Below are 13,269 nucleotides of genomic sequence, written 5' to 3'. Positions count from 1 at the left end.
TTCCATAATTATTAGATCACGAAGACCCTCAAAAGATGTAATATTCTGAGAACCAACCCATCTATCAAACAACGTCTCTTTCTCACGGACGAACTCAACATAAGTAAGGGATTCAGGCTTTTGATAGTTGCGGTATTTATGCCGGTATGCTTCACGGACAAGCGAGTAAATACGCAATACTGCTTCCTTCACCTTGTCATACTCAGCAGCATCCTCCAAAGATACCGAGGCATACGCCCAGGGCCGTGTCTAACGAATGGGCTGACCGGGCTGTAGCCCCAGGCCTCGCCGCTAGGGGTCCTCCGGTCGCTGAAGGTCAAATGACAAAAATCCATAAAAAAAAACGAGCGAAAATGCCGGGCCAAAGGAAACACGAGAGCGGAGCAAAAAAACGAAAATTAGATGAAATAAAAAAGGAAAGAGCGAAAGAATTATTACAGAAAACACCCAAATTAACCAACATGTGGAGGAGTAATCAGCCCGCTGTAGCAGCTACCACCAACAAAAATACAACTGTCAGTGACGGAGAGCAGCCAACCACCGCTAGCCAACTAACCAGCCCAACTAGCCAGTCTGCTAGCAATAGTGCTACAATCTCTGAGGAAACAAGGGATGGAGAAGAAGCAGTGGGTAATGTAGCAGATGAGCCTGTTGATTCTGAGGCTGGGGCGAAAACAGATATATCAACAGACATTGCCTGCTGGGGAGAAGTTAATGAGGAGACGCGAAGCTATTGGGTCGGAAAGGGAATTGAAGCACCTACACAATGTCAACATAAAGATGACGATTTTTCGGCTTCTGAAAGGAGCTATAAAAATCAGAAGCGATGTCTGAGCAAAACATTGTTCTGTCGCTCGCTCAGAAATGGAGAGAAGGTGGCAAGAGAATGGGTGTCTTACTCCCCATCTACTGGAAATGTGTTTTGTTTTTTTTGCAAACTATTCAGTAACGATTCGTCCGCTTTCACGCACGGATTCTCTGATTGGAAACACTCAGTTGACCGAGTCGAGATGCACAAAGCGGGTCAGCCCCACAGAAAGGCTGTTCTTACTTGGCTTGCGCGCACCCAGGTGCATGGGATCGACGCGGGCCTGCAGGATCAACTGAAAGATGAGGCGAATTACTGGAAGGAGGTATTGAGGAGAGTTGTGGCCGTGATAAAATTTCTGTCAGAGCGTGGGCTCGCTTTCAGGGGAGAAAATGAAACACTGGGCTCAGTGCACAACGGCAATTATTTGGGCATCTTAGAGTTGCTGGCCAAGTTTGACCCTTTTTTGGATGAACACTTAAAACGTTTTGGAAACAAGGGGCGGGGGACACCCTCATATTTGTCATCGACTGTATGCACTGAGTTCATTGCACTCATGGGCCAGCGAGTACAATCAGAGATAATAATGCAGCTTCGACACGCAAAGTATTTTTCACTTATTGTGGATTCTACACCGGATTTGAGTCACACTGACCAACTAACATTTGTGGTGCGTTACGTGTCTCAGGAGGGCATGATCTTTGAGAGATTTTTGAAATTTCTGCCCATTTTTAGCCATACAGGCGAGTCCCTTTTTGACTCAGTCACAGGTGCGCTGCAGGACATGCACATAGACATTAAAAATTGCAGGGGACAGTGCTATGACAACGCGTCTAACATGGCAGGTGCATACAAGGGATTGCGTGCCCGAATTCAGGAAATAAACCCACTTGCTGATTGGATTCCATGCGCGGCCCACTCCCTGAACCTTGTTGGGGTCTGTAGTGTGGATTGTTGCCGTGACGCCAGCTCTTTTTTTAGGCTAGTTCAATCCATCTTCACTTTTTTCTCAGCTTCGCCTAGCCGCTGGAAAGTATTAATGGATGGACTGGAGTCTAACGAGAACAAGCGCATGGAGATGGTCAAGGGACTTTCATCGACGCGATGGGCAGCACACGCCCGGGCTGCAAAAGCTCTCCGTTTAAATTTCAAAAATATCCACGACACTTTAAACGAGATAGCAGAAGACGACCATCAGAAATCAGCCGCACGAGATGAGGCGAAGTCTCTAGCAAACAAATTGAATAGATTCGAGACAGCATTCCTCGCCATCATATGGGATACCATGCTGCAAAGATTTGACATCACAAGCAGGGCCCTGCAGAAGGTGGAGTTGGACCTAGTTACTGCTGTGGAATTGCTCCAGTCCCTCATAGACTTTGTGTCCAATTTACGCTCCCAGTACAAACACTTGGAATCCCAGGCCAAATCACTATCACTGTCACAGCAGTACACTGTGACTCGACAGGTGAAGCGCACCACCCCGGCTGATGACACAGACGAACCAACCCTTGTGTCCAATGCGGGAGAAAATCGCTTTCGGGAGACATTCTTTGTCATCATAGACAAACTGATCAGTGCATTACAACAGAGACACGCAGTGTACAAAGAAACGTCCACCTACTTCGGATTTCTAACGCAACTGGACACATTGTCTGTCAGTGAAATACGCGAGAAAAGCGTCAACCTGCAGGCAAAATACCACGAAGACCTGGCTGATGATTTCCCTGATGAACTAGGACAGTTTTTGCATTTCGCAAAAGTCTCCACTGTAAACAGGCAGCCGATGAACCTACTGTCATTCATTCGAGAAAGGAATCTACAACAAGTTTTTCCAAATGTCGACATAGCACTGCGGATCTACCTTACATTGCCTGTCAGCAATGCCAGCGGGGAGAGGTCATTTTCCAAACTTGGAATTATCAAGAACAGGCTGAGAACGACAATGTTGGAGGAGAAACTTAACAATCTGACTTTAATGTCAATTGAGCACGACATGCTGGCCCAAATGGACTTTGAGGAGCTCATTAATGATTTCGCACGGAAGAAGAGCAGAAGACGGACCTCCTGAAGTCCCTTGGTGATTCATGTTTGACGCGGCGGCCTCCTCTATATGACCCAGCTCATTAATGTGTAAAATAGTTTTAGCTTGTTTGTGTGCACATTTCAAACAGCTCACCCCAAATATGTTGCATCGTACATTCCTGCCTGTCTTCTTGCTTGGGGTTTGTTGTGCGTAACCGGACATGTAGCCTACCAGGGCGTTACTCCCGGAGTAAATTAACCATTCAATGCCCAAACCGTTTGAGCCATAGCCGGGGCCTTCATTGACCTTTGTTTAATAGCCTACAATAGGCCCTACATTGTTTTATAGTTTTTGATGAGTTTACAAAAACAGGATGCATTTCTATAAATTAAGTAACTTTCAAAAAACAGTTCATTTATGTTGTCTGGGCCTAACTTGCTGTACTTGATAGCAAATGCATTGTAGGGCCTATTACTTTTTCTGTAATGATTTGCCAAAGTCACCGAATCACCAATTTCATACTTTCTTTTTTCCTACATTTTCAAGTCGGCCAATTCAGATACATTTTGTTTCCCCATCCTCATTCTGTCAGCTTTGTCAACACTACTGCAATTATAATAAAGCTACCCTTGAATTGAAATGAATTTAATTAAATTGAAATCATTTTACCAGTTCACTTTAAATAGTCTGTCATAGATTGGTAGGCCTACTGTGTACGCTGATGTGTTAGTGGGTTTGTGTGAGGTCATGCGTCAGAACATCATGATATGAAGGGCCTCACCCGGGTAATTAGCCCCGGGCCTCAGAAAGTGTTAATCCGGCCCTGCATACGCCTGCTGGGCCTTGCCTGTGAAAATACTGGCGAGTTATTCTAGAGTTATTGTCTATACGTTGCGTGGCCACTTCATAACAGTAGCGACCTTCTCGAAATGCGCAAAAAATGAATCAACCTCCTTTTCGTTAAAAGGAGGCACCTTTTCGTTAACCTCAAGTCTGAGGTTGCGAATGACATCAAAATGATCAGTTGGAACCAAACTACAGTAGATTCCCGAGCTTTTATCTCAAGCTCTTTTAGACGAAGGGCCTGCTGCTGCAATTCCAGGTCCTTCATTCTATAGTCATGCTCTCTCCGTTCTCGCTCGCGAACTAACTCCCACTCCATCTCCTTCTCTCTTACTTGCAAGTGACGGAGCTCGAGTTCAGCCATAGAAACAGAAGCCGTAGTTGGACGTTTGGGTGAAGCAAGTGAGCAAGGCTTGGAACCGTCGATAGGCCCTTTACCGCCGACACTTTCTAAAACACCCCGAGCAGACAAAGTATCAATTAGGACCTCCAACAGATCTGCTTTAGCCAGACTACCAGCGACCTCAATTTTATCATGACCCCGCAATCATCACTAGTTGATCACGGGTGAAGTAGTTATGGCTTCTATTGTTGGATAAGCCACAACCTCCTCTAAAAAAAATATCGCAACACAGCAAGTTAAGCAGCCAAAAATGCAGGAAAGAAAAAAAAACACGATTGCAAGCGCAACTAGGCGAAAAAATGAAAACGACGGAGCTTGGCACACACTAGCAAATTACCCACCGATAACTGTGCAGCCAACGCGCACATAACAGAAAGGGAAAAACATCCTCTATTGAAAAAAACTATTAGTGGAGAACAATCCCGGATGAGCCCCCATTTTATGTTACGTGTCCAATATACATAAAATCAGCAGCCATTGGACAACCCAACATAAAGACAGACAACAATGTTTTATGGTTGACAGTGATCTTAAGGTTTCGCGCAAGTGAAACAAGTAACAGCAACCAAAAAACGTCGGCAGAAAAGGCCTAGGTGGTTACCACATAACAGAAAGGGAAAAACGCAAAGGAAAAACCTCACGCTAACTGCCTGGGAGGTTCATCTCATCTAACTTCCGTGCAAACAAACAAAAACAGCACAAGACCCAGCACTACCAAGTAACATGCGCCATTAACACTCAATCACTCAGGTGGCTCCTCTTGTCTTGCTGGATGTTTTGCCGTCCTGTCAGAGGTGCTACACACCTTTAGATGATACCAGTACTGATCTTTTACATGTTGACGCCAGCTGGGACACTTTGGGACAATCGGTCGTACTAGAACCCTCCCTCTACATTCTGAGTGTGAAGGTGGTTGTGGGTGCTGGATAGTTTGGATCTCGGTTGGTCCATTAAGGAAGTTACAATAACAAATAGCAATATTTTAGTATATAAAGGCTATTGTTTATAGAGTAATGCCAATTCAGTTACACGCTTAAGACTGCAAAAGACATATAGTCCTGACTTAAGAGAGGCTTACACCAAAAACTGAAGGCTTTCTATGTACCTAAACACATCAATTGCAGAATTATTACGATTTTATAAAGCATTAACACATTGTAAATATTCAGAATTCAGTATTTTTTATGCTCTATTAATGCTTCAAAGGTTGCAGTTATTCTAAAGTGCTCCCCTCCCCTCAAGCGGTCACATGACAAAGATATATGTCAGTTAAACAATCTGTTCGAAAGAATTAACGCATTTCCTACCACAACCCCAGGCTTAATCAGTCCCTCCAGAAAAACGCGATTATGCGATCGCATAATTCAACGCATAATCAGCCAAAGTCTGCATATTCATGCGGGGGCGCATTTTTTCAAATATGCCGCACTTTCACCGCATAAATTGCCGATTTCCGCGCAAAATATGCGGGGCTTGTATGATTTCATAATCCCTGTATTTTCGTTGCAAAAAAGTCACATATGTCTTAGCAGAAAGTTGAAAAATGTTGCGTTTACTTCACACAAGTGCAGCCATTTCCCCCTGTTGCCATGGGAACGTTATGAAGTTACGTAATTACGCGACGTGAACGTTATCGAAAAGCTGCATTTTTCGCAAGTTCCCGCATTTTTTCGCATGAAATTGCTTAAGTATGCCGCATATTTCATCGCATTTTTTAAGAAAACGTGCCACATAATCAAGGATTTTTGGCCGCAACAATCACAAAAAAACGCCGCATTTTCTGGAGGGACTGCTTAATGGCTTCATTTACACTGACCAGCGGGACAATATAGTGGGAAAAGATAGCTCGTAATGGTCTTTAGCTCTTGGGGTAAGTAAAGCAGGATAATCAGGGACTTCCAGTAAAATGAGGGATACAAATTCAAAGAATTGAATTCTAGGCTGTGCTTCATTAAATTGCTATCACATAATTTATTACATTAGTATGTCATGATATCCAGTCAAATGTCAAACAAACATTCATGAGCTGCTTCATAACTGAAGCCATATAAATAGTACACCCTTAATAGGACGTTTCATACTTTTCTAGTATTAAGATCCTCAAAATCTGAAAAAGCGAAATAGCTATAAAAGGTATAAATATCAGAGACCTGCCTTGACAATAAATCCTACCAACCTTTAACCCCATTTGGTTTTCAACATTTACCTTTGACATCATTGAGTTTAGCTCTGTTTGAACAACAAATATCAATTATTCTCCAAAGGCCTAATATCAAGAAACCTTCGTTTCTGCTACCAGACATCCCTTCAGGTCTCCCACTCTTGGTTCCTTCTGGAGGTTCTACCGTTTGGATTAGAGTTTCTTCAAACTGTGATTTAGGGCTGTACAAATAAGATGGACAGGACCTTGTCTCTCGTTACTCTACTGTAGCCATGAGCCCTTGAAGACAATCATCTCACTCACCAGCAGTGTTTCAAACCACAAACATTAGTGAAAGAAAAACACATTGAGGTTTCTTATTAAAGTATTCCTAATATCTTTGATCCATAAACATCCCATTATTTATTTTAAGTGTAATGTCTTAAATAAACCTAAATAAATAACTGAGTCTGATCTCATTCAGACTGGGTTCTCCATCACAGTCTTCATCCCAGACTGGGATCTCCATCGCAGACTGGGATCTCCATACCAGTCTGAGCTAACTCATTAAACCATGACTACAGCATTGCTTCCCTTGCGTTGGTGTTCTCTGTGAAGATGGCATGTATGCAAGGAGTAGGAAAACTACATGATTCATTTTAGTCATTTGTGGAAATGTTCCCAAGAATTGTTCTCATATGATTGGTTTCCAGTTGGGGATGTCTGGAAAATGTCAATGAAACACACACATATGCACATAGGATCCACTGGCTACAGTTCATAAGAGACGTCTCGATGGCTACAGTTCATATGAGATGTCTCCATGGCTACAGTTCATATGAGACGTCTCCATGGCCACTGGCTACAGTTGATATTGTCGAGAGCTGATCTTTGTGGTCCTGACAAAAAATGACAGAAGATCCAATTAGAATTATTTATGATATAGTACATTATATCAAATATGATATAGTGCAATGTCAAATATGATATGGATCATCATGTAATTTGACCTTCAGCAATGTCTGAATGAAGTAATGCTGGGAGATCTTACCTGTGTACTTCAGAACAAGGTTTTGCTTTTCTGTGGACAGAGAAGGGAATAAAAAAAGCAATAAGACAACAATAAATAAGAAGACATTTGAAGAATACAATTATTTAACATTCTAGGTTTTTATGAACAACCATTTACAGAATTATTGAAAATGCTTTGTAGCTCATTTAGCAGAAAGCATGATTTTCCCTAATGGCAAATGTTTCTTTCTCTCTAAGGAATCACTTACCGCTTTACAAAACAATCGCTCAAATTGGCAGACGGCTTCGTTCGAATATCAAGACAAAAACAACAGAAAAGACACAACAGCAAAAAACATGCAAAGCAAACCAGCGAATGACATGCTGGGAGGAGGTGCAACACAGAGAGCAGAGAGCTACAGCTGCAGGGAACACAACAAGCCAAGCAATAAAGCAACAACCAGACATGAGAAGGACATCCATCAGAATATTAGGAAACCAAAACCAAAAGGAACCACATTCCACAGTACTGCAACTGTGGCAGCTTAGACTGAGGCACAATGGAGAGCGTGAGTCTGTAAGATGTGTTGGAGACACCAGTGGTTAAGTTCACCCTATGGCACCTCATATACACAATATTTTAGGACAGGGGTCCCACAATCTTTCTTAAAAAAAGGCCAGGTCAAAATGATCGTCCTACATTAAAAAAATGCTAAACATATATTTATTTATTTTTATTTATATATACTGAGTGCATATTCTGATGACTTGCACTGAATGGAGTCCGCCAGGGTTGCATCTTCCGGACAGTAGCTGCTGGTAGCTAGTCTCAAGCAGGCTTCCAAATGTCCATCCGTCATGGTGGAATGGTATTTAGAATGTGGGATGTGGGAAAAGGCTGACTGGCAAAAATAAGTAGAGCCAAATAATGCAGTCAAGGAGGTAGCATATTTCCTAATGTTTGGATACTTTTCCTATTTGAGTATTTCCCAAATTGTCCATGAGCCCTCGACTTAAGCTCAATATCAACTTGTACTGTAAAAATCTCATCCTCCACTGCAGACATGTTCAGGTGAAACAGTGCTGTTTGATGCGAGTACATCAACCTCAACATCATCCCTAAATGGATAGCTCATAAATGTAGCGTTTGGCTCGAGTAAAGCTAAGTCTTGAAACCATTGGTCAAAGTCTGACAGACAATTTTCGTCAATGAAGTGGTAAATGCCGTAGGGATGATCCTTTTTTTATTTTTATTTAATTATTTTTTTGGAATGTCTCCCAATCTATCTGCACTAACTTTTCGATCGACCGGTCGATCGCGATCACCATTTTTGGCACCCCTGTTCTATGACATTAAAGTCAGGCCAAGACATATTGATAAAAAAACGAATGAACAAATTGGCAAGCCTCAACAGAGATGACCCAGCTAGTGTGAGCTTTAGCAGAAAGTGGAACAGGACAGAGACATGATGTTCCTGTTTTAAGACTGAGGATAGCCCCGATACGGAGCTGTGTTCAGAGGCACGGAATGATCTCCTTGATACGGTTTGGAGCTCTTCACTCAAACAGATGAGTGTTCAGACACAGGTCTCCTGTTCAGACACAGCTCTCCTGTTCAGACACAGCTCTCCTGTTCAGACACAGCTCTCCTGTTCAGACATAGCTCTCCTGTTCAGACACAGCTCTCCTGTTCAGACACAGCTCTCCTGTTTAGGTCTCACCTTCTTTCTGGCCTGCAGCAGCTCCTGGTAGCAGCTGGAGCGGAGGAAGCGGCTGTACGAGTCGCTCTTCATCAGCTTGTAGATGTGCTCCTGCAGGGGGAACAGAAGGAAGGATCTCCTTCAAACTCTGTTGTTCACCGTTTCTCTTTGCTTTGTTTAAAGGAACAGAAAGTGAGTGGGTGACAGCGGACATTATTTGGGATCACCTGTGCGTCCTCAAAGGTGTAGCGGCCGGGGTCTTTGATATTGTGGGTGGTCTTGGCATAGCTTTTGGAATCCACGTTGATGGCACTTAGTGCCCCCGGAGCCAGGAACTCCTGCCAGATGTTGTGGACCAGAGTCGCTACTTCTCTGACGGGCCGCTTCTTCAGCTCCTGCACCGCCAGCCAGAACCTGAGCAACAGTCCAGCGCTCATTGTGTGAACACATGATGAATGGATGACTTATTGAGCCTTCTAAGACCGTATTCAAACACAACAGGAACCTGGAGATCAGGAGGGCCTCACCAGGCTAACACATCCTAGCTCCTAGCATAGGGAGGGTCTCACCAGGCTAACACATCCTAGCTCCTAGCATAGGGAGGGTCTCACCAGGCTAACACTTCCTAGCTCCTAGCATAGGGAGGGTCTCAGAAGGCTAACACATCCTAGCTCCTAGCATAGGGAGGGTCTCAGGAGGCTAACACATCCTAGTTCCTAGCATAGGGAGGGTCTCACCAGGCTAATACATCCTAGCTCGTAGCATAGGGAGGGTCTCAGGAGGCTAACACATCCTAGCTCGTAGCATAGGGAGGGTCTCAGGAGGCTAACACATCCAAGCTCCTAGCATAGGGTTATGAAGTGTTGTTTTCATGACCAACCTGAGGTTCTCTGAGCTGAATTCAGACTCCAAGAACTTGAGGAACTGTTCTCGGCCGGCCGGATCCTTCAGAACCTCGTTGAAGCCAAATCCCCATCGCCGCACTCTCTGTTGCCCTGGCTCTTTACTACACACACATCACAGACACACAGGCACACACACACTAATGTAAAGCTATGATATGATGATATTCTCTGGACCCTGTGCTCTACATGTCATTGCGATGTCTTTTGACGGGGCCAAAAGGCTCCTTGCTGGGCAATGCCTCAGCTGTCTGATTGAACGCTGTTAACGACAGGCCTGAGCCACGTCCACACGCCGCTGCATCCCATGTGGATGAAGTTGAAAAAAGGGTTTTATTAAATTATACGACAATATAAGCAGAAGCGAGCTCCATGTGGTCTGGGCATGCAGAGATCTCCTCCTGAGCTCCCGGCTGATCCCCACAGCCCCTGGAGGTAGGGTGTGTATTCATGGGGGCGTGACCTGGTCTCCAGCTCCCAGCAGGTGGTGTCGTCAGAGGTCCAGGGGTTGGAGGGCTCCGGGGAGGTGAAGCAGGGGTCGTACTCCGTGTACTGCTGGCAGTAGCTGATCAGGCTAAGGGGAGCAGAGGACATGTTCAGAGGCTTTTGATTTAGCCCATTCAGTGTTTATGGTGCAGTTTCTTTGTCCTTTGTCAGGTTGATAACACATTGTGATGATGAAATAAAACAAGTTCAATGGAGATAGAGAGAAAAGGACGAGTCAGGATACAGTGAGGACCCGTGAGGTGAACAAAGGGGTTACCTGTCTGCTGCCTTAGACATCTTTAACCGATGTCTCTCCAGCTGGGCCTGCCAACATTGAATCTGATGAAAAAACAAAAAAGGAAACAAAGGAGGAGTAAATAGAGGTGCTGTCAGGTTGAAGGGAAGAGGCCGAAGGTCTCAAGTACTTTATCATTATCTGCTTTAATCAAATGAGGAAACTTTGTTCCTTTATTCCATGAGGCCGTATCAGTGTGGGCCTTGCCTGTTGCCGTAGCTCCTCCTTCGTTGGCTCTTTGGTCACTGGTGTAGCAGTGTTCACAGGACTGTGACAGCCAACGTCGTTCTGCAAGCCATACACTGACTGGGACCACACACACAGAACAATGGTGGAGCACCACCGACAGAAGATAGGGGGGAGGTGGCAGGAGGAGGGAGAAAGATGGCGTTAGGGTGGCAGTGTGAACACCCTGACCTCTTACTCTCTCGTCTGGCTCCCTCTCTAGATCCCCAGAGGGGGGGCGTTAAGATGGTCTAAGGAAACAATGAAAACAAAATGTCCCCTAAAATTCACATTGTGGAACAGCCAACTTAGTTTTTTTGTCTCATATTTTTGCAGGTTATTACCTGATTATTTATATTTCAAATGTTCAGTATTGAGACTCACCTTCCTGGTTTTATGCGGTTCTTTCATCCGAGAGGATTTCTTGATGTCCGTCTCTGTGGTGTTGACGCAGCCCGGCTTGAGGGGAACAAGAGGAGACGTCGTTCATGTGAATAGCACCCATTTAAATGCTGCAGGTCAGATTAAAGAGCTATCATTTGAGGGTGATGTGTTAGAAATGGCCGAGCCATCCGTCAGCAACTAGTGGCTGTAATTAGCCTCAAGGATCTGTTCAGGCCATCTCTTCTCTGGGGAAGAGATGTTCCCTTTGGGGAATCCATCTCACCTGTCAGTCACAGGAGAGTGACATGTTAGCCATGTCAAAGGCAAACAAATGTAGCGTTGTAGCAGAGAGGGATAGGACACGTCATCAATCTTCTGAATCTTGCCCTCTTCTGCTCTCTCTCTTTGAAGCTCTAACATACAGCAGCTTTAACTGACTGCATTGAGCAGCACCTGCGCTACTAGCAGTGGTACAGCTAGCAGAGGATACTGTTAGATATGCAATGGATAGTTGCATTGTTATTCCCATGCCTTAGGGGGCGCTCTCGGCACCTGTTAAGTGTAACTTGTAACATTTTGTGTTAAAATGGATATCAACGTCTCGCCCTGCGATCTCGTGTCACTCCAGTACTACAAGTTACTCTTATATTATATTACAAACATAATAGGTTAGGACAAAAAAAACTCATGAACATACACAAACATATTTCAAACATTTCTTTTACGTTCATTTGAGACAATTGACTTAAAAAAGTATAATAGGGTTAAAAACATTGTTTTCAGTACACATAGACATGTTCGTAGCACTGATTAGAAATTCCTTCCATCACACTGGATATAAATTAGATTATCCAGCATAAGGCCTCTCACCACAGGCCGGTGGACGTCCCAGAAGGCCCTCTCCTGGCTGTCCAGAACCTTCCTCTCCACCTTGTCCCTCTTCTTGTCTACCCTGAGCAGGGGCAGAAGCAGAGAGGGATGTGTTCCGTGACGTGCTGACATCGGCTCTGTGTTTGTGTGAAGGCAGATGGTTGGTCCGACCTACTTAGCTTGTGCTTCTGCTTGCATGAAGATGAACTCCCATTTACGAGCATAGGCTCTCTGAAGTCGAGCTAAACTCTCCTGAATGACACACGCACATGCACACATACACAATCATGCAGACACACACTCACGCAAATATACACAATCACACACACACACACACACACACAAACACTTATTTACTCCTTGCAAACAATATTACCAATTCTAACAAATTCAATACGAACTATCTGAATAGAGGTAGTTGGTAACACATTTAAATAAGGGTACAGTAAAGAACTTTTAACTCATGGTCTAGTAATCATTTACTAACCATGTTTATATGGTTGCGTTCATGTTAACTATGGTGTTTATTTATACAAGATTGAATAGGGTAAGGGTTTTAGAAGGCAAGGGTTAGTGTTTACCCTTACCCTATCATATAATTTGTAAATTAACGCCAGAGTTAACATGAACCCCATCAGTCAATTATTACTAGACCATTAGTTAGCTGTAAAATAAATTATACTTACTTCTGCATTAGCTAATTTTGATTAATGATTCATTATTCTATCCTTATTGTTAAGTGTTACCAAGACATCGTGAATGAGAATTTCTTAGAAATGCAGGTAACATCTTGCATGAGAATGTATTTGCCTTTTTAATATATTCCCTACTTTCTGTATTAACTATAAGAAAGATATGAAGATATATCTTCATATCCTTTCTAATAAAATGTATCTTTATATATAAAATATAGAAGACAAAAGCTGCCAACATGACCTAATAATGCTGAAGAGCTCCTGTCAGATGGTGAGGGGAGGCTGCTACATGATAGCCTACTGTCAGATGGTGAGGGGGGGCTGCTACATGATAGCCTACTGTCAGATGATGAGGGGGGGCTGCTACATAGCCTACTGTCAGATGGTGAGGGGGTGCTGCTACATCATAGCCTACTGTCAGACGATGAGGGGGGGCTGCTACATGATAGCCTACTGTCAGATGGTGAGGGCGTGCTGCTAC

General features: G+C 43.9%; 1 protein-coding gene across 1 annotated transcript in view; it reads right to left on the bottom strand.

The window, feature by feature from the left end:
- Nucleotides 1-7,020: 7,020 nt before the first annotated feature.
- The window catches only part of rgs7b (regulator of G protein signaling 7b), a gene marked incomplete at its 5' end in the record, with an annotated part of 31,177 nt that continues 24,928 nt past the window's right edge, over nt 7,021-13,269 (bottom strand). Inside the window, 11 exons of the mRNA XM_079756936.1 lie at nt 7,021-7,119; nt 7,272-7,301; nt 8,953-9,042; nt 9,159-9,345; nt 9,812-9,937; nt 10,297-10,407; nt 10,597-10,658; nt 10,822-10,920; nt 11,224-11,298; nt 12,094-12,175; nt 12,269-12,345. Of these exons, the coding sequence (XP_079613062.1) occupies nt 7,281-7,301; nt 8,953-9,042; nt 9,159-9,345; nt 9,812-9,937; nt 10,297-10,407; nt 10,597-10,658; nt 10,822-10,920; nt 11,224-11,298; nt 12,094-12,175; nt 12,269-12,345 (930 nt within the window). The 3' untranslated portion in view covers nt 7,021-7,119; nt 7,272-7,280. The remainder of the gene's footprint in view (nt 7,120-7,271; nt 7,302-8,952; nt 9,043-9,158; nt 9,346-9,811; nt 9,938-10,296; nt 10,408-10,596; nt 10,659-10,821; nt 10,921-11,223; nt 11,299-12,093; nt 12,176-12,268; nt 12,346-13,269) is intronic.

The sequence above is a fragment of the Pollachius pollachius genome (genome assembly GCF_949987615.1).
Source record: "Pollachius pollachius genome assembly, chromosome: 19".
Classification (NCBI taxonomy): Eukaryota; Metazoa; Chordata; class Actinopteri; order Gadiformes; family Gadidae; genus Pollachius; species Pollachius pollachius.
Note: the sequence above shows the minus strand (reverse complement) of the source record. Positions and strands in the feature narration are given on the sequence as shown.